The sequence below is a fragment of the Octodon degus genome, unplaced genomic scaffold (assembly GCF_000260255.1).
Source record: "Octodon degus isolate 3935 unplaced genomic scaffold, OctDeg1.0 scaffold00001, whole genome shotgun sequence".
NCBI classification, from domain to species: Eukaryota; Metazoa; Chordata; class Mammalia; order Rodentia; family Octodontidae; genus Octodon; species Octodon degus.
Genome location: NW_004524577.1, coordinates 13,883,624 through 13,910,614, shown reverse-complemented (window position 1 = coordinate 13,910,614; position 26,991 = coordinate 13,883,624). Strand labels below are relative to the sequence as shown.

Sequence of the window (26,991 nt, the reverse complement as noted above, 5' to 3'; positions counted from 1 at the left end):
TGGATCTGTGAGCTGACGCTCAGAGAGGTGGAAATTCAGACAGGCGGGCAAGAAACGGAGGCAGGAAAGGTGTCAGCTAGTTTCAGTTTTGGTAGGACCAGGCCATTAAAATGAATTTGTTATGTGCATTTAATATTGGTGAAAACATGCTTGGATAATTTTTATTTTTAAATTTTTTCCTTTTGAATTTTAATTATGTACATAAACAGCAACATGAGAACAAGGTGTTCTAAGGCTTGTACACTATCTCTAGGTGAAAGCATTTCAGATTAGTCCACTTGCAGTATGGCATCACCCAAGATAACAAAAAGGCCTAGTATAATTTTTCCTGAAGAAAAAAGCCAGTTTTCTACATTTCATGACTGCCTTCTGTGCCGCTCTTCTGTAGAAATATTGACTTACTGTCTGAAGTTTCCAGTGTTTCCTACAACTGATTAAAATGGACAGAGCATGGAGTTTTCTACTGATTTCTGGGTGAACTCTTCACGTTTCCTGGCTTCTGGAAGTTCTCCTTCCACAAGTCTTCCATGACTATGCATCTTTGTAAGCCCCAGTCACACACCTTTTCCCCACTGGCCTGGGTGAACGAGATAGCTTGTTGTGGGCAATAGATGGAGGCCGCTAATCCCGTGAAACCAGGTGGATACATCAGCGCCTTTATTTTTTAACTTCTAGTGAAAAAGAGTCCAACAAAGCCACTGAAACCAGTAACACCAAGTCTTGGGAAACCTGCGGGAGCATTTTGGAGATATTCATAACTGTCTAATCCCCACTGGATCAAACTTTGTATCTTGGGTTTAGTTTGGGAGTACATTTCCTGGCACCAGTTCGTATATGGCTCACAGTGACAGCGGAGCCAAGCTAGGTCCTTGGCTCCTCCACTTACTTGGACTGACCCTCAGGCACTGAGTAGAGGGCAGCTCATCAACCTTCATGGCGTTTTTGTGAGGTGAGTCCTTTTGGGGTGCAGCATAGACTTGGAAGATGAATAAGCTCAGGCTGGCCGGGCCCACCAATTTCTGGAGTACCTTGAACGTGTCTCTGGCAGCAGCGACTCCGGCAGGGTCCATGATTGGATAATTTTTATATTGTTATTTTAATTATCAAAAATCACTTGTGTAATTTCTCACTATTTGCAGATTCTTTAGTAGTGATTTATTATTAATTTACTGACTTTTTTCATGCCACCATTAAAAAGAAAAAAATGGTTTGTGTTTGGGGACAGTTTTCTGCCCCTTCCCTACTGTGAGAGTCCAGTACCTGCTAGGGCAGTGGTGTAGCGCTGAAGTCCCTAAAGGACTTGCCGTCTACACTCTGGGCCATTGCTTGAAAACCTTGAGTCTGGAGAGACAGTATTCACGACAACCTGTCGTGCAGGCTGGTGTCGTTAGTCATGTATATGTGCAGTGCCTTGTCATTGAGCCTTGTTTTGGCAGAAATTCTCCATTTCAGTCTTACATGACGGAAAGCAGACATTGAGGGCTGAGGGTTCTGAAAGTCTTTTTTTCAGGTGCTGGGCTAGAGGCAGACACTATGAAATGAGTGAAATGGACTTTCTGCCCAGAGGTGAGAAAATCGAGGGAGGGAGACAGATTGCAAGGTGGTGTAATGCTGATGCTGTGATGATTATTGCCGGAGAGCGCTGCGCGAAATACTGGTGTTCACTTTTTAAAAGCGGAAACCACATTTTTAGCACCTAGATTTAACTACAAACCAAAAGCATAACTTAAAGGCATTTTACATTAATAAAAGTTGTTGGATTAATTACTGTTAGTGTGGCCTGTGTAAGTGTAAACAAAGTGACATTTTATAACTTATTTTTGGGTTAAGTTTGAGATGCCTTATAATAAAAGCATGCATAAAATAAGGGTAAAAATATTGCTGCCTGATTCAACAAAGAAAGAGGTTGCCAAGGTGGTGAAAACAAGAGAATATAAGAAGTCTCGGGCTGAGCTAGTGAAGCCGGGCTTAGTGCTTAGCTTCCTACAAGTAATCAAGGCAAATCATACAGTGTCATTGCCCCCCGCGTAGGTAAGGACACACGTGTAAGTGCATTTTAAGTGTGGTTCCTATTCCAGTTACTTCTGGAATGAAGAGTTCTACAATCTCTTTCCTTGCATTGCTTTCCCCTCCGGTGCTCATGTGATCCATCAAATTAGCCCTCTGAGCGGTTGTTTCTTCTGTTTGAAAAGGCAGTGTTACTGATCCTACAGACTTGTGATGCAAAAAGTGAAGACCAAAACAAAACCATGCTGGCCATGTTACCACGGATGTTTCTTCATTCAGATTTTGAACATAGAATTTGTAAATGTATGTGTTTCTCATCAATTTTTATAAAGTAAAATTTGTGGCAAATTTCCAGTATTCAAGAGTTATATATTAAATCCCCACATTAAAGTTACAATGTATTTGCACTTTCATTCCTGACTTACACTTTGCAATGATAGAAGCCTGTTGTCTTAGTTATTTTTCTCCTTGCTGAGGCTAAATACCCAACACCCAGAGCTGATTCATTTTGTTCAGTTTGTGGATCTTTCAGAAGTCCCTAGTCCCCTGGCTCCAAGCAGGGCAGCCCGGCAGAGGGGCATCTCAGAGGAGAACCAGCCCTTGGGGGAGGAGGGTAGCAAAGTGGCCCAGGAGCAAGCAGCAGGCCATAAGTGGACTGTCCCCAGGAAGAGGCAGGGGGCAGCAGCAGCCCTCCTTCTGTCCTTCTGTCCTGTCAGGCCACCCAGCAGCCTCAGTCCTAGCTCTGCACCTTGAGTCAGTCCCTGCATCCTGTTCTTTTTCACACTGCAGACCTGGCCTCCTCTGCTACCGCTGTGAGGCTCTGAAGGGATGTCTGGTCACAAGTCACAGCTCTTCGGGGCTGTTTTCCATTGACTTGTGGAATTCTGCATGGGAAATGTTACTGTACCGGGCTACAGGCTAGCCTTCTCTTAACCCCGATCATTAGAAGTTTGATTCTATAACATACAAATGGCAAGAAAATTTTTGTTTAGGAACTAAGTGGGGAATAAAAAAATAGCTTTTGAAAATAAGGAGGGGAAGAAGGGAGGGTAGAGAAATCAAAAGCAAGATATATCATGTACAGGTACAAATCCCTTGTGGTGAGTGTCGTCATTATGTATGTCTAAGATGTGTCAGTAAATTTAATGAATAAAAAAGTAAATGCAGTAAGATGAGGGCGAGACAAGAAGGGTAAACCGGTTTTGTTATGTTTTGTATGCATAGCTTGTTTATGTTCCATTTAGAACAAAGGACTGTAATTGCCAGACCATTAAGCCAACTTCCTATTGTACTTAAAAGTTTGTTTTTTTAAATGTCCAGAAATCAAAGTTACATTTTATACGAGCTTTTATTGACTTTTGTTTTTGGTGAGCATAAATTCTAAAATATTGAATACTGGCTTTTTTCCCTCTTGTATTGCATACTGGTCATTTGCATTTTATTGACAAAACTTGTCTTCTCCCGAGACCAATTTCATGTTTTTCCTTTTAATATGCTCTAAAATTTTAGTTTGCATACAAATATGTGGCATTAAAATTACTTTTGAAATCTTTCTGATAATTAAATGTATCTTGATTTCTTAAAGTTTCCCTGGAATTAGAAAACTTAAGTTTGCATATATTTTAAATTCTCCTTTGTTTAATTTTAGAATTATAAGCATGTGGAAGAGCAAGCATTTCACCCTCTATAAAGAGATTAGGCATGAATAGTTTCACACATATAAAGAACATATTCAGTATTTTTTCATATATTACTTTAACAAGCTGGATTATTGATTTATTTGTTAAAATGGTATAAATATGAGAGATACAGGGCAAGTAGGGTTAAATGCTGAGGAAAAAATGAGGTAAAACAAATATAGTTAAACCAACAGAAATATCACAAAGTAAAGCATACGATCAGATGAGTATTCCAAATATTTCCTCTTTCTCAGTCTCACTGTCTTTGCCTCTCTGCTTACCCCCAAGACACACACAGACACACACACACACACACACACACACATGCACATACACACGCACACACACTCAACTTTGCTCATAGGACCACTTATTTAAAACTCCTCCTCTAGTTTTCTTTCTGTGCACATTGAATTCCTGTACACGGGGTGAGCTGTCTTATCTGGAAGATTTACCGCCAATCTAATTACTAGTGTCCCCTGGACTCATGTCATATAGGCTAATTTTCTTTTGCTGTCCCCTGGTTTTATTCTTATTTCTTTGCATAGATTTTTTTTTTAAATAAAATCTAGTGGAATAATGAAAGTAAACAGTCCTTACTTTCATGGGATACTGATAAATCTCATAAGTTTTCTGGACATAGATAGTATCAATTATTTGTTTGTTTATTTATTTATTTGGCACAAGGTCTCACTATGCAGCTTTGACTCATAGCGATCCTCCTGTCTCAGCCTCCCCAGCACTGGGACTATAGGTGTGTACTACCACACGTAGTTTCTGTGACCCAGTTTCTTATTTCCCAGGGCCAGCATGGCATTCAGTACCGGGCATCGAACCTGGGTCCTTGTGCCTACCAGGCATGCACTTGGCCCGCCAAGCTATCCTATAGTATCTTTGAATGGACTAGACATTAAGTAAGTAACTTTGTAAAATTTTTCCTTTGGAAACAGTACAATGTAACCTTGACATCTTATTTTTGGTCGATGACCTTCAATGTGAGTATATAATTGTTTGTATAATCATATGACGTAATTTCGATATGCGCCTCTAGAATGTGCAAAAATAAGCACCACAGTAAAGTAACATGTAGCGTATCAAGACACAGACACGGTGTGACATACCAGTGCAATAGCTGCTAGTGGGCAAGCCCAGAATATCCCCGGCAAGCTCTTCTGAAGGCCAGTGAATACTGGCCCATAAATAGAAGCGCGTCAGGCCGCTTAAATACTGAGCACACCTCACTGGAGAGGATGACATGTGGCTGTGGAGCAGAGTAAGAAAGTGACTTTGAGGTGAATATGCAGGTGCAGGTTTTTCAAGTAGAATCTCCTCTACTGGCGTTTTACTTAGGCTTTGTGAATTATTTTAAAACAAAATTTCAACTGTTTGATGCTAATTCTTGATGTTAAAGATTGTCCCAAGGTACAATTATAGGACAGGTAGAAAGTATAAAAATGTTTTCCATCTAACAAAGAATCACTTTTAGTGTGCGAGAATTACACAGCATGACTCATCAGTCTACTACTAACATCTATGATCGTTTCTTTCAAACAACAGCAACCACAACAATGCGAACACCTTTCCCTTTTTACTGAGCTGTGTTTGACATAGAGACTGTGTGTATCTAATGTATGCGCATTGATGAGTTAGGAAATAAGTGGTATGCACCTGTGAAAAAATCATCCTGACCATTACTATAAATGTATCCATCCCTCCACAAGTGTCTTACAGTGTCTTCACTTATTCATTATTTATCATCAGAATATTTAAGATCCTCCCACCTAACCAGTTTTAACTCTACAGTTTATTGTCACTGACTTTAGGCACTGTGTCACATCCTCCTTCTCTAGGATTTACTCATTTTGCACAATTGAAACTCTGCGCCCTCTGATTCCTCGCCCTTTCCTCCAGCCTGCCTGCTGCAGCTCTGTGCCGGCTTCTCCAAGTGTGATGGCTTTGGTATCTTCCTATCAGTGCTTTCTTGTTCCTTTGAGACTGCTGTAACAGAGTCTCTTAGCCCGGTGACTTATAAACAGGAATGTATTTCTCACCCGTCTGAAGGTTGGCATTAGCAATTGTCTAGTGACATAGTCCTGGTCCCATGGTCACAGGCGTAAATGGGCTCCTCAGAGCCTCTTTTATAAGAACCTTAATCCATTTATGGAGTTCTACCCTCATGACCCAGTCATTTTCCCAAAGCCCAACACAACACCATCTCTTTAGTGTTAGAATGTCGATATATAAATTGGGGAGGACATAAGCATGCAGAGCAAGCAAGTGGAATCATGTAGTATTTGTCCACTCTCTGGCTTATTTAGCATGGTACAGCATGCTCCTATGCTACCCATGTTGCCCTAGATGGCAGTATTCTTCCTACGATTGCATGTTGTATACCTCTCATGTTATATACCACATTGCCTTTATCCATTCCTCAACAATGGGCTTTTATGAATTTTAGAACTGCTCTTTCTCTATTTCTGCAAAAAATGTCACCGAGTTTGATAAGGATTGCCTTGTGTAAATAGATTACTGGGATAGTGTAGACATTTAAAAAAATCTATTTAATAAACACTGAATTTCTTTCTATTTGTTGTTATCTTCTTTACATTTTTCATCAATATTTAATAGTTTTCAGTGTACAACTGTATATTTTATTCCTAAGTATTTTATACTTTTTTATGTGTTGTTTTCTGCAACTTGGTTGAAATCAGGTATTGGTTGTAATGACTTTTACTACAGCCTTGAATATTTTCTACATTTGTAGTCATATCAACTACACATATTTTTACCCTTTTTTGTTTAAATCAACTTTTTAATGAGATAATAGGAAATTTATAACATTTATTGGCTATGAAAATAAAGGATCCTTTCAGTTTTCTTTTTTAAAAATTAATTTTATTGAAAAATAGCAATGAGCCAGTTTCAAACAGGTTAGGACAGTTACAATAATTAATACATTGCATATTGTTGTCTTCGTAGTAGTTATTCATAGTACAAGATGCAGACATGATATCTTGTCTAAACATTGTTAATGGGCCAGGGAGATAGCTCAGTAGAATAAGCGCTTGCCTGGCAAGCTCAAGGGCCTGAGTTCAATCCCCAGTTCCGCAAAAAAAGTGAAATAAAATAAACACTGTTAGTACAAATCGTTCTTCTCATTGAACTAAGAGAAAGTAGCTGTATATCTATCCTATTTTGTACCTTTTAGTTTTCTTACATGGTTGTAGTTATGGAGGAAGGAAAAGGGAAAGATGGAGGGAAAGAGAGAAGAAAGAAGGAAGAGAGGGAAGGAGGAAAGGAAAGAGGAAGGAGAGTGGAGGGAGGAGGGAGTTTGACTGACCTTTACTCCTCTCCTGGGAGGTAACTGCATCCTGGAATTTCCTAAGTGACGGAGCTGTTCCTCACTCACAGTGGGGCCCCTTAGGCCCAACTCATAGTTTAAGCTAACAGATGGCTGTGGGTGGGCGATGGACGCCAGGCGCTTGACCCAGGCCAGGTTCTTTGTAGCTGTCTGTGGAGATGGAGGGCCACAGAGAAGGAATGCAGATGCCAGAGGAGCTGAGAGCAGCCTGAGAGGAACAGCAGGCCAGGAAGCAGGACTTCAGTCTCCCAGCTGAGGAGCAGACGCGCAACCTCAGGTTCTAGGTGGAGATGGCCAATGACTTGGTATCATCCTTGCGAGCTCCTCCTTGGGGAATTTCTCTCTGCTACCTGCACTTTCTAACCAGCGTTGTCCTTCCTAGGAATCCTTTCTAGGTTCTTCAGGTCCTGAATGAAGAATTGGACAAGAAATGCATGAAAGGTAGAATGGTTTAACATTTGCTAAAGGTACTAAAGGCAGGAAAGAAGTGTGTTTGGCAAAGTACAGAGCAGGCCACTTGAGATGTTTTTCTTCCTTTTTCCTGTGTAAATTTCTGAGTAGGACTTAGGAATAGTGCCTTGACTAGAAATGGCAGGGGTGAGCGCCCGTCCCTTACCGGCATCTTGGAGAGAAAGTGTTCAGTTGCACCATCACGTGTAAGGTTTTCATATGGGAGTTTATTATTTTGCATAAGGTCTGTCTGTACTTAATTCATTGAAGGGATACTAAATTTTGTCAAATGCTTTTCTGCTTTTATCAAGATTATCATATTGTTTTTATTCTTCTATTAATGTAGTACACCAAATTGATGGCTTTGCATATATTGGAACATCCTTGCATTCTATTTGACCAAGATGTAAGGACCTTAAAATATACTGTTGAATTCAATGTCCTAATTTTTCCTGAGGATTTTTACATGTATGCTCACCATACTGAGCTTTTTTTGCCGGGTCTTTGTCAGGATTTAGGACCAGGAAATGAGTTTGTAGGTGTTCCATCTTACAGCTTTTGGAATAGTTTTAAGTTTTGGCACAGTTTCTTTTAATTTCAGTTAGAATTCATCTGAGAAGTCATTGGTGTGGGTACTGTAACCCTTTCTTAACCTAGAAGTCAGTTCTTCACTCCCACTTGAGTGTAATTTTCCTTAAGAATCTAGTTCAGATTTCACTGGGTCTTTTGGGGGAGCAATGACTTATTAATATTATTAAGGTGATATTAATGTCAATAGTGTTATAACTTTTCCAGGCACTACTCTGACATCTTGTATCATTTACTTATTTAATATATTTACTTTTATTTTTACCACTAATAGGAGCTAACTGTATGGAGTCCTGAGGTCCCGTGATTTTCCATAGATGCACACACTGTGATGCTGTCCATCTACCCTTCCTGCCCCTGTTCCCCTCTGCTCCTTCACCATCATTTCCTGTTCTTTGTGGTATTGTTCTACTGAATTTTTGTAACACCATGAAGAGTTATTTAAGTAAATCAAACAGCGAGTACAAGCTGGAGCTGAGATGTAGACCCACCTCTGTTGTACTGCCTGCCATTGAAGTGGTCTGGTCTGGCTGTTCCGTAGGGACTTCTAGTCTGTTGAGTGTCAGTTCTGCACCCGTCTCTGCTGTGCTACTTTCTGCTCTTTTCGTGCCCTTACTCTCCTGTTTCTGTCTCTCGTAAGCCAGAAAATTGAGCTATTCATACTCTGGTTCTCCTCATGTTGTCATAGTGATTTTATGAAATAATTTGAGTTACAATTTTTTAGGGTTTTTTTTTTTTTTAGTTCTGTTTTTTTTTTAATCACCTGCAAGTCTAATTATATCTACTTGTTTGTTTATCTTCTGAAACTGTCATTTTCCCTCCAAACTTGTATTTCAAGTCTCCCTGATTTTATCATTGCTGTAAATTGTTACTTCTGTTTTGTCCTTTCTATTATTTTGTTTACTCTTCTAGTTTAGTCTTTATGTCTGAAATAATCATTCCACCTTTATTACTGAGTTCTGACATCTTTCTAATTGAGACAAGTACTATGTATTTCTTTTTTTTTCTTAGCAGATTTATTGAAATATTATTTATACTCATACAGTGTACCATCTGAACCATATATTTCATTGATTAGTACTATGTATTTCTGATACACATTTTCTTTATTATCTTTTTGTTTACTGCTAGCATTATATTTTAGTGTTCTTGATATCACTTATTTCTCTTCTGCTTTCACGATTGGCCAACCTGTTTTTTCTTTTCAGGAGGCAGGCCAAGGGGAAGCTTAGCAAAGCGTGTCTGTTACTTACAGTTCAGTGAGAAGCTTGTGTTTGTGTGCTTTGAAAGCCTCTGTGATGTGGACAGTTTACCTGTGATAGTTTCCACAATTCATGCTCTATTGAGATTTTTCTTGATTTTTTCCCCCCAACAGGGAAAATCTTTGTATTTACGTAAGAAATTTACTGTTTCTCTTTTTTTGGAGGTTCTTAAGTGCGCGTCCTCCTTCAGCGCTTTTACCATCTCTAATGCACAGTCTGCGTTGCAGTCCTTTCCAGCTGGGCACTTGGGCAGTCTTGTCTCCTTGGGCGGGCTCTTTTTAGATTGCCTTTTTGAGACTTTGCGACACCATCTTCCCTTCTGAGCCTGAGTACTTGAAATTTTTGTTTCTAGAACTAGTGAGACCATTTTTTTTCTCTTTTATCATCTTTACATCTGTCCACAATTTGTCAACCACACAAGACGTAGTGATGTTCCTATTACTTCTAGAGTTGCAAAAACACATTTATTTAATAGTTCCTGTTGATTCCGTGTCATTTAGATTATGAAGGCATCTTTAGGCTTTAGGCTTCAGTCTTCCTTTCATTATCTGAAGTGTTCTGTTTCATAGGTGCTCTGTTTCTGTTTCAGTAGTTAAAAACTAACCTTTCTGGAGGGAAAGAGAAGTCACTGAAACACTGTGCTGTGGTGTGAACATGTACCCTCTAGGGTTTTTTAAAGCAAAACAGTGGTTTAATATAGGTAATTTAAATATGTACACAATTTATGAACAAAATTTCACATTTGAATAGGTATTCAAAATATTTACATGCCTTTCATTCTAAGATGGGTCTTGTGAGGAGGAAACAAGATCCCACTGAGTTATGCCTAAATGTTGACCACAGTGGCCAGGCTATGCGTTGTTTTTGTGAAAAATGTGACTTGTGTCCAAAATTTAACTGAAAGGAAATCCCTTTTTCAATTCTAAAATGTAGGAATGAGATAGACCATACAACTCTAAAACAAAATGAAAACGCAAAGCCTCTTCCACCTATTTCTGCAAAATACTGCTAAATAATATATCGAGAATAACAAAATCCTATTGCAGGAAGTCTACTAAGAAATTTTCTTGAAAATACAGCTAACCAGAATATACAGAAATAGCCATAGACATTTTCCAAGAAAATTTCATGACATTTAACATTTTATCAATGAAAATATAATAAGAAGTAACATAATGAAAAAAAATTATAGGAGACAAATTTTTAAAACAGTTTATCTTCCCTTAAGATGGAAAAATAATGCAGGAGATGAGCTGAAAGTTTACTTTAAAAGTCTTTTTCCTGCAGTTTCCATCTGCCTTGAATAAGTGCATGAGCAGGTACACAGTGAGTCGAGATGTGACCTACGGTACGGTCTTTGGTATCTCTCTTGTAGGATTGGTCCCGTAGTCCCAGCCCCAGCGAGTTACCATCAGTGACTGGTAAAACAGTTCTTCGGTGAATTAACAAAGTGTGAAAGAAATGAAATATTGATATTCTTATAAAACATATGAACTGACCCTATCATGTTGAATGTTTCATTAGTAATATGGATCCACATTTAAGTACCTTTTACATAAATGTGTACAAAAATGACCTGAGGCCTCCGTACCATGCTGTTCACTCACTGCTGTGAGATGAGATTGTGTGTGCTGTTGGAGTTCCATGGATGCTGTACTGTCTCAGCATTCTACAACGAGCAAGCGTGAATCATGAAATAAATATGTAAAACTGAAAATTAAGGGAAGGTGCTATATGTAAGGGCTTTCTTGGTTTTAAGTCAGTCAAGCAAGTTTTAGTGTACCGTTTTGTGACATGTAACTGGCAGATGCAATTACTGAGTTATTGATCATGAAGATGTGTCAGGAAAGACAAGATAACCATGAAAGTATCAGGAGAACAAAAGGAACATGAAAAATTTTTAAAAGAAATTGCAGAAGTGAGCAAAAAAGCGTTTCAGTCAGCTCTACTGCTGGATGGGAAGGTTATTAGAATTAATCATGGAATGATCAAATTGTAAACGTCCAAAAGAGCCTAAGGTAGTAGTTTTGCAGAGTGCAAGTAATGTCAGACAAATTCAATTTCTTTTTATGACAAAGTGACAAAGGAGCCACTGATATAATAGACTGGGAATTGAGTCAGCTTCTTCGGTGTATCTCACATTGCAGTTGCCTCAGCAAAGCTGGGAAGTGTGCATTAGGTGGCTGCCTGTTCCCAAGGAGCAGTGATCACAGTTCACTGTGGACATCAGAGACCTGATGCTGTCAGAGCCTGAAGGCAGAAGGCCTGGATAGAGACTGCTTCTCGGTGTAAAAAGCCATCGCTGAAAGGTGACTTATGACTGCTTTGGAGTAGGAAGTACGAATCTGGTGCTGCCGTGCTAAAGATAAAATCTGTGAACATTTACCTTATTTTTAAAAATTTAAGTGTATTTAAAGATGCTTGTCTTTAGGTATATTACAGCAAATTATGAAAGATTGTACATAAATCTACATAGAATTCATTCGTTTACAATCTGGGTAAGCACTATAATACAGTGGTACCTCTGTTCTCAGATGATTTTTATTTGGGAGCGTTTTGGCTTGCAAACAGAATCTCATGTGGCAAATTTTGTTTTCATTTGCAAACTCTTTCAGGTGACAAATACAACTATGGCCACATTGCCCATACAAACACAAACCAGCTTTTCCAAAATCATGGAAAAAATTAAGTTTATGCACTGAGGTACAAGTAATATTTCAAAAAGATTGTTTTAAATTCCATGTGAGTCAGATAAATAGAATGTTAATAGGTTACTATCTATAAAGTTAGGGCTTTTTCTCTAAGCTACATCATCATTTTTTGAAAAATAATAGTAAAAAGTAGAACAACAAAGTATAAAACACATAGAATAGTCCTCTTACATTTGGAAGTAATTAACCTTTAAAGATAATTTTTTGAAATGCAATATCCTTTAATATGTACTAAAACTGTCCATACTGAAGAGTAATTGTTATCTTTACTTCAAAACAACAGATGCAGAGTTTTGCTTCATCTGTAACAAATGTAAGAAAGTTTTACTGACATATTTTTATTTACTTAGTGTTTTTAGAACAGGACAGTTGGCTAAAAACAAGAGGAAATAATTATAAATGATGTTTATAGTAGAAATAATGGATATATATGCATGAAGGGACTTGTTAGACGGAATTGTGCAGCTGTCTTTGGCACATCTATTTGGCACCGTGAAATCCACCGAGGAGATCTTGGTTTGAGCTGCACATTCTTACCATCTCATTGCTACCTCATTAGTCCAAGTCAGCATCATTTCTCAGGTGGATTAATAGAAATCGGTTTTCTTTGTTACATGCCCTCTGCTGTGACTATATTTGCATGTGATCTCTTTATAAGTAAAAATTGAACGTGGCACCCTCTTCAACTCAAAACTGTCGTATTTCACATTCCCAGTGGAAACAGGAAGTATCACATGTCCTATGAAAGCTTGACCATATGACCTGTGACTACCATCAAACCTTTTTCCATAGTTACTATTTTGCGCCCCATGGCTTTCTTGCTTCTTTCTTTTGGAAGAGCAAGACATGTTTTCTCTTCAGCAGACTGTACATCTCTCTCTCTGTCTTCCTGTGGCTTACTCTTTCTCATCGTTTAGGGCTTTGCCTGAATATAACCCTGTAAATAGAAGGTAATAGTTCTGCCCCTTGACTCTACTTTCCTGTTTGTTAATAGCTTTATTGTGTTTACTGTTCCCCATGGAAATATTTCTGTACATATATGCATCTTTCAGTTGTTTTCTCATTAAATATGGACTCCCAAAGGCAGAGGCTTTTCTTATTTTCTGCTGTTTCTTCAGTACACATTTTAGAGATTTAAAACTTTTATAGAATAAATAAAAGTAAAAGAATGGAGGCCCAGCCAGATAGCTCTGTGGACTAAAGTGCCTGTTAGGCAGACAAAACGACCAGGGTTTGATCCCCAGGGTGCGGTGTCAGTCCCGGCCCGGGGCACACTGAGACAGCAATTAAGACTGGGCATGATGGCACATGCCTGTAATCCCAGCGCTTGGAAGGCTGAAAACAGGAGAATCACTAGGAGTCTGATCTGTGTAGTGAGACCCTGTAGACCCTGTACTAAATATAAAGAAAAAAGAAAAAGGTCAAAGAATGGTTGAATAGTATACATAAGCTCAAAATACCTAATTTGGAAGTATTGTGACACTACAAAACTAGTAGTTCCTCTCAAACATCAAGGCAACTTAAAAAGTCTTGATGGATATAATTAACATTTGTATAGTTCCTCATGTTATATGACTTTTTTGACCCCTTTTAATTGCTTTGTTTGTTTTTGGTGCCGAGGGCCGAACCCAGAGCTTTCAACTTGCTAAGCAAGCATTCTACTGCTGGACCAAATCCCCAGCCCCTAATTGCTTTTAAGGTTGGTTAGAATGTAAAAATATACAATTTCTCTATTAATTGTGGTAACGAAATGTTTACTTTTATTTTAAAAAATTTTCTTTTAGGAATAATTGTGAGTAAAAATAAAGCAACTTTAAATATAAGTTTGGTTTTTGGAAAATTTTGTTTACTTATTTGAAATAGTAAAAAGACGTATTTTCTTGCTATTTTGTTAAGGTATATGAAAGTTGGCTAAATGCCTCATCTGTTCTATGGAAGAAACCGTGATACTTTCAGTTCTCGCCGTTCAGCCCTGGCTGGCCGGGTCACCTTCCACACAGCAGCCTTATATGCTGCTAACATGATGCTGTTGCAGGCCTGCCTCAGGGTTCTTCAGCGTCTTCTGGGAGAAAAGGAGGAACATGAGCAGCCAGTAAGCAGACGATTGCTTCTTCTGTTCTCATTTCACCTCTTTTTGTTCTCCTGATCTTTTTCAGAAATTGAAAAATTTCAAGGTTCTGATGGAAAAAAGGAAGACGACGAAAAGAAATATCTTGATGTCATCAGCAACAAAAACATAAAGCTCTCAGAAAGAGTACTGATTCCGGTCAAACAATACCCAAAGGTACTGCAACATACTCACCGAATTAAGACAAAAATGAGAAAAATAAGACATTTTATTCATGTCTCTCATAAAAAACCATTTAACCCTTCATCATATTCATATGTGAAAACACGTAATACAGATATAGAGGAAGAAAAGCTGCCAATTCAGTGATGAGGATCACTATAGCATTTTGATTCTATGAATATGGGAAACATAATTAGATATCTCAGTACTTTGTTTAGCATATGAATGGCTGACCAGTTTGTATAAGTATGCACACCCACTTGATTATGTCCTGATTCCTATTAAAATGTATATTTTATTATCAAAAAGAATTAAAGGTTCTAAATATGTAACATTAGCTAATCAGAATATCCAGGAAAGCATATATCTTGTATTAGACTTTAGGAATTAGAATCTCTTGGCTTCTGTTTTCCAGATTCATTTATAAAAATAATTAATATCTTGGTTTTAGTGTAATGCCTTCTCTTCTTACACTACTTTTGCATCAGATTATTGATTAAAGTGTAGCATTCAGTGACATGGTTTCATAAATTATAGTAATAAATTTCATTGGCTAGAAAGAATTTCCTTTATTTTCAAACAAATGTAAGAAGCTAAAGTAAAAATTCAGTAATTCAAGTTGATAGCCTACTTCATGAATTGAAGCAAGGACTGTATAATTATCTGAATAATCAGGATTATACAAATAAATGCTATAGTTTGACCAATTGTCTTTAACATAATGTTTTAGTAAATATAACTAAGTAGAATATTTTTTGCCATTATTTCAAAAAGGGAAAAGAATATTACAACCTAGTAAAACATAACATTCAAGTTTCAGATCTGACATTTGGGGTGACATGCAAAATTTTTGTAGATCTAGATATGTAAGAAAGATACATTCAATAGTTGCATATATTTTCTAATAAACTTTATTTGATTTACTTTATAAATGGTTATTTTTTAAATAATTTGGAATTCATATAAATGCATGTGGAAATTTTTGTGTAATGATATATGATAGAAACTTCATGGAATATCAAAAATGTCTGTCAAGGATCTTGGTTTGTTAATTATAGCCTAGAATGGAAAGACTGATTTCATTCATATATTTATGACCAATGTAACTTGATGCTGTTTCTCAGAGTGGCATTTGGCTACACTCTGGATATAGGAAGGCCGCTGGCAGACTCAACATCTGCTGCTATGTGAAGTGCACCTCTAAGGCCTCCGATCAAACGGAATTGGCAAAGGAACAAGCTCTTGCAATCCCCATGGCCTTTCAGGTTCCGTATGAGTGCTTTTGTCCTGAGCACTGGAAGAGTCTGTATTTTATTCAGATGATAACTGCTGAAACAAGACTCTTACACAAACTTCTGTGTGAAGTCTAATTTCAGAACTGGTAGGAATATTTTCAAACAACAAAACTACCTGCTTTTGTTACAGTGAGGTATGCATCACTGGACTATTATTATTGAGTTTAGAATTGTACAGTGCTTAATCTTGAAAATCACAGAATAAATCAAACTCTTCCAGATGAGATAACTAGAAGGTTATGCGTTAGTCAGAATCATATCTGGGTTACAGATGGAGCTAGCTAGTACAATTGTGATTCTAGAGGCATGTTTTAGTGAACTCGTACGTGTTTGACTTTACTGATCATACTTGCATATTCCGCCTACTTTTTCATTTAAAATGTGGAAGAATATGAAAATTAATAGCTCTTAATTGGTAAAAGTTTTATGAAGTAATCTTACATACCAGTTCATCCTTCAGAAAATTTACCTTTTCTTCATTTGGTAAGTAGCCTACCGAATTCTTTTGTGGTTTAAAGGAATGTCCACTTTAGCTGATTATCACTCATAAAAGAAATCAAGAGCTCTGTTACAGAAAAAGGTGAAATACTGAGAAACACACCAGAATCACATACTTGTGATTTGACATATTTTTGTTTTTATACAATGATAAATTTGGAACTTTTGAAACAATCTTTTATAATCTTCTGTTGTTGGTGTTTGTTTTTTGAGACAGGGTCTTGTTATTTCAGGCTGGCCTTGAACTCATGATGAACCTCTTGCCTCAGTCTCCCAAGTGCTGGACTTGTGAAGTGTGCTACCAGGCCTGGCTTTATAAAATGTTTTGCAAACAATCCATAACTTAATTTTTCGATCATTTATTTATTTATTTGGTACATGGTCTCTATGCAGCTCAGACTCATAGTGATCCTCTTGTCTCAGACTCCCCAGCGCTGGGATTACAGGTGTGTGCCTCTATACCTGGTTTTGGTGGCTGGCACTGCATGCCAGGGTTCCAGGACCGGCATGGCATTTGTCATGAGGGATCAAACCTGGATCCTTGTGCTTGCCAGGCAGGCACTTAAACTGCTGAGCTATCTCCCCAGACCCATAACTTATTTTAAAGTAATAAATGTTTATTTTCCACTTCTCAGAAAAAACGTGAAGGAGTTAGAGTTAAGATGGTGTCTGATACACATATAGAGACGTAAGGTGTGATATGGTATAATACTAAAAATCCATACCAAGAGCACAGAATTCATGAGTTTATAGTTTAACCTTTTAGCAAGAAGAGTGAATCATTCCTTGTGGAGACCCACCAGACAAAGACCTGCTTTCTACAACTTTGAGCTGTTTCTCCCTTAAACCAGTACTTAATGGGTTGGCTGTGAAGTTCTTTCAAGCAGAGGGCTGTAATAACTGTGTGACTTCCGAGGGAAGCGCTCTTATCATGACTTTACCTCTTAATCTTTTTAGATAGCTTTTCCTTCATGTCTGGTCTGGTCAGATTTTTTTTAGGTTTTAGTATTGGGAATTGAACTTAAGATGTTGTGCTTGCCAGGTAGGTGCTGTTGCTCTGAGCTATACCCTGGCTTTGGATAGATTTTCTTTCCACAAGCGTCCAACTTTGGATTCTTTTGCTGACTTAGATGCTAACTCCAAGAAGTTGCAAAAATTTAAAGATCTTAAATTATAGAAATTATGAGAATCTTGTTCCAGAAGAATAGACTTAAGACATTTCCAGGTAAATGGATGTACCTTGAGACCACACTTTAAAGAGAGGCAAATCAGACACATATAGGTCAACACTGCATGTTTTTCTGTTGTGAGAAACCAAAAGGGGTAAATAAAGGCCAAAGTGTGTAACAGATACTGTGAACAAGGAAGAAAATGTTCAAATGGGAGGGGAGCTGGGCAGAGAAGAGAGGGAAAGGAAGGAAGGGAAAGGAAAGAAAATAAAGAAGGAAAAATCAGAAGCAAAGCTTTTGTAACGAAAAAAGGAAAAAAGGGGTTGGAGGGCAGGAAGGGGAATGGAAACAAAAGAAGAATCAGGGTACATCATGCCCAGGTATAAGTTTTATACGATGAGCAGGGTGTATATTAAAATGTAGCAATAAACATTTAATTTAAAGAAGAATGTGTTCCAGTACTTTAGGAATCATTTAGTTACCTCTAGTATTTTATTTTTTAAAAAAATCTTTTATTTTATACAGGATCTCACTACACAGCTTAGACTTGTAGTGATCCTCCTGAGAGGCCTCACCAGTGCTGGGATTATAGGCGTGTGCCACCATGCCTGGTTTTGGTGGCTGGCTCAGTGTGCCTGGCATTCCAAGACCTGCGTAGCATGCAGTACTGGGGATTGAACCCGGGTCCTTGCGCCTACAAGGCAGGTGCTCAGACCACCAAGCTATTGGCCCTATCTCTAGTATTTTATACTTAATGGTTTAACTTGTTAAATATGCCTTACTACTAAATTATTCCAATGGGCAATTTTAATGCATTTTAGTGACAAGAATAAGAGAGATATATTTGGGAGTTTTGTGCATTTCAGCTGCTTTTGCCACAAAAAAAGGATGTGAAATGACATATGTTAGTGTGGCCTACTGCGCTTTTTCTTATCTGTGTATTTCCAAAAACATCATGTAATATATCTTAAATATACACAATACAGTTTAAAAAATGTAACAGACCCTTAGAGGTTGCAAATCTGCTTGCATTTGCAAGTCTTTCAGACTGAGAACCTCCTCGAAGAAGGCAGCGGGTGTGAGCGTGTTTCTCTGTATCCACAGAGATTCCGGTCCTGCAGTCTGTGTCCTGTTCTTAGCTTTAGCTCTTTACATCTCAATCCATGTATGTTGCACGTCATGGCTCACTACACATTTTCAAATTTGAACATGTCCAGTTGGTGTGCATACTGCAGCCACATCGTTTTGCAGCAGGCAGTGATCATAGCTCACTGACTGCTTGAGTTCTTGGGGTGCAGTGTCTCTATACATATTGAGTTTGTTTGTGGTTTGACGTGTCTTCCATCATGACTTAGTGTTCACATGTAAAGGCATTGTATATACAGAGAGTACACACAAAAGCCTGGATTGTGGTATATATTCTGTTTCGATGACAAAAATTTTCATCCTTGGAAGAATGTGAAAGATTCCCTGTTGTTTTGTACCATGACAAACTAGTACGTTCTAGGACTTGAAAACTGGAGCTATCCCCAGGTGATTAAATCGGTGCTGTGTTCTGTGATTCCCAGGCAGGCACAAGCCTGGCTGTCGCAAGCCTCACAAGTTGGGATATATCCCAATTCGGATACCAGCGGCTAAGTGGGAAGCGCCACCCTCACTTGTCCTTCACCTGGGCCGTGCACTCTCCGTGCCTTTGAAAAATAGTTTCTTGTTATGCTTTCAGAATCCACCACAGTGTATCAGATCTGTTCCTTCAGTTGGATTTACCTCAGGGTTCCCAGTTTATTTCTCAGCCTGAGTGACTGCTGATTTTTTCCTGAAGCAACATGAGACCTCCAGAAGTACAAATCTGCCCTCAATTTGGCCTTTTCAAAGATGGAACAGCCATGCTCCTTTCTGTGGCTTTTCTCATCAATTCCTTATGTAGATTACTGCAGAAGTTGAAAGTCCAGGGTGTGCTCTGGCCACCTCCCTGCTCTGCACTCCCATGGCCTCTGCTCAGTTCCGGAGAGCAAGCCTGGCCCCTGCCTGGTTGGAATTAGTCTCATCCGCAGGTGCAGCCTGCAGTGGCGCCTCCCACCAAGTGTCTGTGTCCTCTTGGCGCTTCAGAAGATGAAATACCCAAATCTAAATCTTTGCTGGGTGTTAGTTTTCTAAGTTTCTAAGTAGTTATCAGATCATTTAGGAGTAGTGCATAGAGATCCAGAGTTGTTAAGTGTAGAGACCACAACCACCTTTTGAACTCAAACACAGACACTTGTAATTTTGGAAGCACCTCCATAGTTTTTTAAGCAGTCATAAGCCTTCGAGTCTTCCATAAGCCACTGAAGCTTGTCATTTCAACCCGCTTCACCTTTACCAGTCAGAAGCCACTGCACAACATTGCTTTTTGTTTTTCTAAAGGAAATAGAAGTGAGGATTTGACAGGTTTTGTGAGTTCAGTTTCATTCATATCAGTTTCCTGGCCTTTCATCTGTGAATTTGGCAGTCAGTTGAGAAAATGATATGGCACACATACTCACTTTTTTTGGTATAGGGTCTCACTATGTAGTTCAGACTCATAGTGATCCTCCTGTTTTCAGGTCCCCAGGAGCTGGGATTACAGGCACGCGCCACCATGCCTGGACTCCATCGCTGGCTCAGCGTGCCCTAGAGGTGGGACCAGCACGGCATGTGGTACTGGGGATTGAACCCCAGTTCCTGTGCTTGCCTAAGCAGGTGCTTAGTCTGCAGAAGTATCTTGCCGACCCTATATTTACTTTTCCTATGAGGGGCAAAAAAAAAAAAAAAAAAAAAAGATTCTGACATGCATGTAGATGCATCCTGTCTGGTAGAGTGGCTCTTAACCAAATATCAAACAAAATTTAGAAGTTTGTAGTGCTATTATATCTAGTACTTCTTTTTTCTGATTAGTGGGTCTCATGCACTTTACATACTATTTTTTATTTTGCATTTTTTCACTCTTATTTCCATCTCAGTGATGCATGTATTCATAGTTTTGAATTATGTGGATTGTTTCTCCTGATATTCTGTTTTGTGGGCTCAGCACACCTTTGTAGGATGGGCCATGGTGAGATTACACCACACCATCCTGCGTGCATGCCTGCTGGCCTCTTCAGCTGTTGTAACCAGGGGCTCCCATCCCATCACGATGCCTGCCTACTTGCCTCTTCCTCTCATTCTAGTCCCACCCACTGCCTTCTCCATTCCCCTCCTCTCCCTGTTAGCTCTTGTTCTTTATCACCTGCTAGTGTTTCCCACCTTATGTTTGCCATCCTTTTGTTCCTGAAAACTTTTTTGACTTAGCTTACAAAGAAAATGGTTTATGTTGTCTGATAGCTTCATCTGTTAAGCCCATGGTAGGTGGCCCACTCACTTTTGGGTCTAGTAGAGGGCGGTACATCGAAGTGGAGAAAGTGGTAGAGCAAAGCCTTTGCCTCAGGCCAAGAAAGCAAAAACAAGGAAGAAGAGGGACTGCAGCCCCATTTTCTGTTTCAAGGGATGACCTGATCTTGCTTCTTCAAGTCCTACCCACCCAACAGCAGCCAGCTAGAGATTGGACTTTTGTAGTACGCTTCCCATGGGAGGGTTGTTTCTTCTCTTCACTGTTACCATCAACTGGAAAAATAAAACCTTTGCAAATAAAACTTCTTCAAGTGGTTCATTAACTGCTAGTACATTTGGAAATGTTCCCAAATTACAGCTCTCAAGGGATCCAGAAAGACCCAAACCTTCTCCACCTCCAGGCTTGCCCTTCTTTGCTTGCTGTTTAGTTCGGCAGTCCTTTGCTAAGTCTTTCTGAGTTCCTTAGAACACAGATTGCCCTTTTGGAACTTCTTTTGTTGTTACACTAGGAAGGACTTCTTATGTTGAAAGTTCTTTGAAAGAGCAAGGAGGAAAGTCAGATCACTGTTAAAATCTAGGAGCACTTCTACCAATTGAGTGGATTCTCACTTTACTTATTTATTTTTCTATTTTGATGGACTTCTTGACCATATGGAAGAAAGTGAAATTGACCTAACTCGAGAAGTACTAGTTGTTTTGATAATAGCAAGACACCAGTTTTCTCTAAACTGGATAACAAAAATTAATGCTTTTTCCCCCAAGAAACAAGCTGGATAAATCAATTATTATTATAATATTATGAAGTTGAAGCCTGATTGCAACAAATTACTTGAAAGTTCTTATAGAATGATTATAGATGGCTTTTATTTTCTTTTTTTTTTGGTTATTTATGTATTTATTTATTTATTTGGTGGTACCAGAAATAAAACTCAGGAACTTGTCCTTGCCAGGCAAACATTTATTTCACTGAGCTATCTCCCCAGCCCGTTTTCATTTTAAATGTAAATTATCATGGAGGAAATTTTTGTGATACACTTACATGCTATTTTAAAAACAATTTCCTTAAACATATATGAATTTCATAAGGATGGCATGAATGTAAAATTCTAGAACAATCTCCGTGATCAAATGCAAAACTTTAAAGTGTTTATCAAAGATAGTACACCATTGTTCCTAGCGGCTTTGTTCTCAGTAGCCAGTGGGAAAGACAGACTAAGTATCTTGAATAGATGAATGAAGAAAGAAAATGTGGTGCATGCGTATATATTCGGGAATATTACTCAGCTTTCAGAGCTGAGGGATTTCTGGTACCTGCTGCAATGTGGATGAATGAGGAACACATTATACTGAAAGAGCCGGGCAAATAGGTCGAACATTGTGACATTCCTGTATGAGATGCCTAGAATAGTCAAAAGTAGAATGGGGGAAGGAATGGGAAGGGAAGGTACTGTTTAATGGGTATCACATTTGGGGGAGGCTGAGGACAAAGTTCTGAAAATGGGTGGGTCTCATTTTTTTCATAACATCATGAATGTCTTTAATACCACTGAGGTGTGCACTTAAAAACAGTTAAAATGGCAATGTTTTGGTGTGCGTATTTTCATAAAGTGTTAGAAAACATTTTCTAAATGTACTTTAATAGCACATCATAAACAATATATTGAACTCAACTGTAGTTTCAGGATGTAATATTGGCTTAGTGCTTAAAAACTGTTTAAACTGCATTACTGAACATTTAAGACAAATGAACCATTTGATAAGATCAGTTTTCCATTCCTTAAGAGATAAACAGACATTATATGTAGATATTTAGCAAGAATGTAGAGAAATAATTTGCTTGGTAAGCATTGGATAATTAGTCGTTAGGGGATGAAAGAAAAGGAAAATTAGATCGCTGAATCATCTGTTCATAAGTATCCATTCCACCTGATCTTAAAGTTAGATGCCTGTAAGTAAATAAATGTACTAGAATAAGTTATGGGAAATTGTGTCTTATAAGATTACTTGGGGGAAGGATTGCTAAAAGATAGAGAATACTGAAGGCATAAGAGGACAACTACATTATTTTATAAACAAAATAATGTTGATAGTTATCAAAATAAAAAGACAAACATTGAGAACTATCCGAAACAGATTACAGAAAGTCCATTGCCTTTGTATACTATGAACCCAGTTTTACTAACAGAATAAAAAGCTAAAGAAATCAATGGATTGTGTATGTCATGTATGTTTTAGTGCAAGTAGGAAAAAAGCCTTGGCCATTACTCATTGGAAAACTACAAGATAAGTATTTCTTGTTTTCTATTAGGTTGACCAAAAATTTGATTATAAGCAATAACAGCTGTAGCATGTTTGGAAAATTATATTGTACTTAGGGTTTTTGTTTTGTTTTTTTGTATTTAGTACAGGGTCTCACTAAACAGATGAGACTCCTAGTGATTCTCTCGTTTTCAGCCTCCCAAGACCTGGGATTACAGGCATGTGCCACCATGCCCAGTCTCAATCACTGTTTCAGCCCCACCAGGGATCAAACCTGTTCCAGGCATCTGCCTAAGCAGGTGCTTTAATCCGCAGAGCTATCTGGCTGGCCAGTAACAGAATTATAAAGGAATGGAATATTTGCATACTTTTGAAGTTCAGTTTATAACTATATAAATTCAAACTAAAGTTTATAATTGGTAGTAAATACCCGACATTCAAAATGAAGGAAGGAAAGGTTTATTTAGCTCACAGTTATGGGAGGGTTCAGTCCATATTCTGCTGGCTAAAGGCAAATGATAGCAGTTCATGCGGCAGAAAACACTGAAGAGCAGAGGAGGAGCAGCAGCTGCGGCGTCCATCAAGCCTCTCTCTTCCTTCTGTGCTGACTGCGAGGATCGGCCCTCCACCACGAACAAGTGGTGCAGCTGTGAAGATCAAGCTCCTCTAAAGACTGGGACTTCTCCAAGGAAGTAGGGCAGGGTCGCTAGAAGCCTTTCTCAACTCCTTCACATACACTTTTTGTGCTGAGTCACTCTGGGGCAGCCCATGGCTCTAGGGTGGAACCAGTCGCACCGCAGTGCTACCCCAGTAGCGCCTCAGGGTGGAACCAATAGGGGCCCAGGTTGGGCCCTGCCAGCCTGCAGGGGGGGGGCCACACCCAGAACAATCAACTACCACACTGATCGCTGGCAGACACTGTTGCAGTAGAACAAGGTCACTTCTTGCCTCCTCCTTCAGAATTTCCAGGGAGCCTGCCCCAGCCCAGCTCAGTCAGACCCTTTGAAAGAGGCTGAGCATTCCCTCCTCATTGCTCTAATCATGGCAGAGAGACTAGCTACAAGAACAAAATGGGTGCAGTGAAAATTTTATTTCACTCCAATGCCCAGATATCCGATTATTTTGCTTAACTGAGCTTTTTAATTAAAATGGTGTTAAAGGTTAACTGGGGATCACTTTCAACTCATTACTGAATATCAGAGTATAGTGGTATTATTTAATTGCCCATTTTTAGTAAGTGTAGTGTATTGAATCTTATTTGACCTTTATATATAAAGTTTACCTGGCCTGCACATTTTTCAGAATGTGAATTCCTCTTCAGTCGTTCAAGAGATACTTACTGGATCTGTATGATAGTCATTTGGCATCTGACTCATAAATATAAAAATGAAAGAGTGGCCACCACCATGTAAGTCCCTTAATAAGCAGTTGTCCTAGTGCTATCGTACACAAAGATGGAGCATGTCTTGGGATTATAGTGAGTACACTAAAGGCTCAAGTCAAATTGTTTTCAATAATTTTCCTTAAAACATAGAGGCTAACCCCAAGCTTGCCACGCTGGCCGTGCCCACGGGGCACACTGAGACAGCAACTGAGACTGGCTGTGGTGGCGTGCACCTGTAAACCCAGCACTTGGAAGGCTGTAAACAGGTGGGTCTCAATGAGTCCGATCTAGCAGTGAGACCTTGAACACCCTGTACACCCTTCCCTAAAATACAAAAAATATATATAGAAGGGGGGGCAGGCTAAGGTTTGGAAATGAAAATGGAAAAATAGACAATGACTGGAAAAGCACAGTAGAAAGACTACGAGTGTGCTGCTTGGGACATAAGACAGGAGCAGAGCTATGCCATCAGCACAAAGTGTATCCTCCTGTGGAGTCCTCAACGTAGAGGAACCTTAATCCGTAGGGATGTCTGTAACCCGCTAGGATTGTAGGTCGGGAATCTTTCCTTGCCCGTAGCTTTTTTTTTCTGGAAAGAAATCTGTAAGAATACAATGCAGCTGGAAGAGAGTTGGGAAGTCCTGAAGAAACGGGCCAGACAGTGTAGTGAGAAACTAATAGCCTAAACCAGATAGACCTCGGTGTTAGTCACAGCGACCCTCTTATTCTTTGATGCTCAGTGAAGAGTTTCCTGAACACTTTCTCCCAGTGTGTGCAGCTGCAGTGTGATTGTGCAGGTATGCTGTGTGGTTTCCTGTGAGATACATGGACAGACCTGGGATGGCACCTGCATGTGTAACCACAACGTTAATAGTAACTTCTTCCCCTCCCTTATCCACTCTTCCTCTTGTCCCTGCCCCTCTGGCATCTCCTTTGTTTAATAGCATTCTTGGGAGTGTGCGGGGTGTCAAAGATCAGCCAGGTTTTTGGTGTGAGATTAAACCAATCCTTGGAAAAGTTCTGTTAATATCATTTCTGAGTGATGAGTGATCATGACGGTAATAAACAAAATGAAAAGATGAGTAATTGTTAGTGGTAATAATGTTGTGTTGAGTACTTAATGCATATTAAGCGTTTTTCTCTGTTATCACTTGAGTTCATCTAGTGAGTACCTCTGGAATAAGTACTAATCAGGGAAAGAAAGTGAGGTACAGTAGAGTTGGGGGTCACATATGTATTTGCTCATATATTGAAAAGAGGAAAAAAGAGAGTTATTTTCCACACTGTGAGTGTTAATTTACAAACAAAAACTTTCATCCTTATCTAAATACAATTCTAAAACATTCTTCTTAGCTCACCAACTTGCTCAGATGTTTGGAAGATGTGATTGAGACTTGTGAAATGTCATGTTTTGGAAAATGAATATTCTGCATATAATACTAAGCCGTAAGATGAGCAAGCTTATGGGAGCCATGCTAGCTTGGTGTCTTATTTATTAATTAGGCCTTGGCTTTTCTGTCATATGCTACTTTATATTAAAGCATATGCATATACCTTCCAGCAGTATTTATTTCCTACATTCCCATCTGAAGTCTTGTCTCAGAGCTAGAATTGCTGCTTCTGCTATTTGAGGATCTAACACTGTTAATTATATGTGCTGACTAAATGAGGGCAAACTGTCTGCTTACACAGTTAGATGCATATTTTTTTAACAGAATTGTCTAATGAACATGGAAACTTTGTGACATGCTTTCATCTATGAGTTGTACAACATGAGAATAGAGGTCATGCCTTTGTTGGGCTCAGCTCACCTCATTTTTATTTCTTTCTTTTAGAGTAAAGTATTATATTTAACCTAAGAAGAATCCACAAACTTTGCTAGTTAGAAAACTTCTCAGTGGCAGAAAAATATAATACTTTTCTTGGCTCTACTTTAGGAATAAATAGAATCTAAGAAAATACTTACAAGAGCATTCCTTTCTCTAAACCGATCACAATTCAAATATAAAAATAATTTCAAGTCAAAATGGAATTTATACTTTAAAGCTTGCTTATTTATTTATTTATTTATTTATTTTTCCTGTATTTTAGGGAAGGGTCTATAGGGTGTTCAGGGTCTCACCACTAGATCGGACTCGTAGTCATTCTCCTGTTTATAGCCTCCCAAGAGCTGGGATTACAGGCGCGCGCCTCAGCGTGCCGCGGGGGAGGGGGCAGCACAGCAGGCCTGGGGATCAAACCCCCAACCCCTGTACCTGCTTGCAGGTGCCTTAATCCACTGAGCTATTTGGCTAGCCTTTCAAGGTAGAAGTTTAAGGAAATTCCATGTCTAGAGTGGCCAATAAAAATGTTGTTTACTTAAATCCTCATTTATAAGATTACTTCTGGTATTTTTGATTATTTTGCTTCAAATGTTTGAAACACTTTTTTACTTCGTACTTTCCTCATAATCCTGCAGATGACTTGATCCCTCATAAATGAACACATGTTCTGGCCATCTTTTTTTTTTTTTTTTCAACGTAAATCTGCCAAGCTAGTCAAGTAATTATCAGATTTTCTATAGCCTTCAAAACTTGTGTCGTAAGTTGATTGTTAAAATGTAAGTTCTTTGTTGATTAAAAAATATGTAATAGACGATACAAAAGAATCTTACATTTACTAGGACATGAAATATTTTTCACATGTTTATCATT

General features: G+C 38.7%; 1 protein-coding gene and 1 pseudogene across 1 annotated transcript in view; one reads left to right on the top strand and one right to left on the bottom strand.

Annotated features, from left to right (window-relative positions):
• Positions 1-460: 460 nt before the first annotated feature.
• Positions 461-1,028, bottom strand: LOC101587344 (annotated as a pseudogene).
• A 12,945-nt stretch (positions 1,029-13,973) lies between these two features.
• Khdrbs2 (KH RNA binding domain containing, signal transduction associated 2) overlaps positions 13,974-26,991 on the top strand; it is a 451,883-nt gene continuing 438,865 nt past the window's right edge. The window contains exons 1-2 of the mRNA XM_004623186.1: positions 13,974-14,154; positions 14,215-14,342. Coding sequence (XP_004623243.1) covers positions 13,974-14,154; positions 14,215-14,342 — 309 coding nt within the window. The remainder of the gene's footprint in view (positions 14,155-14,214; positions 14,343-26,991) is intronic.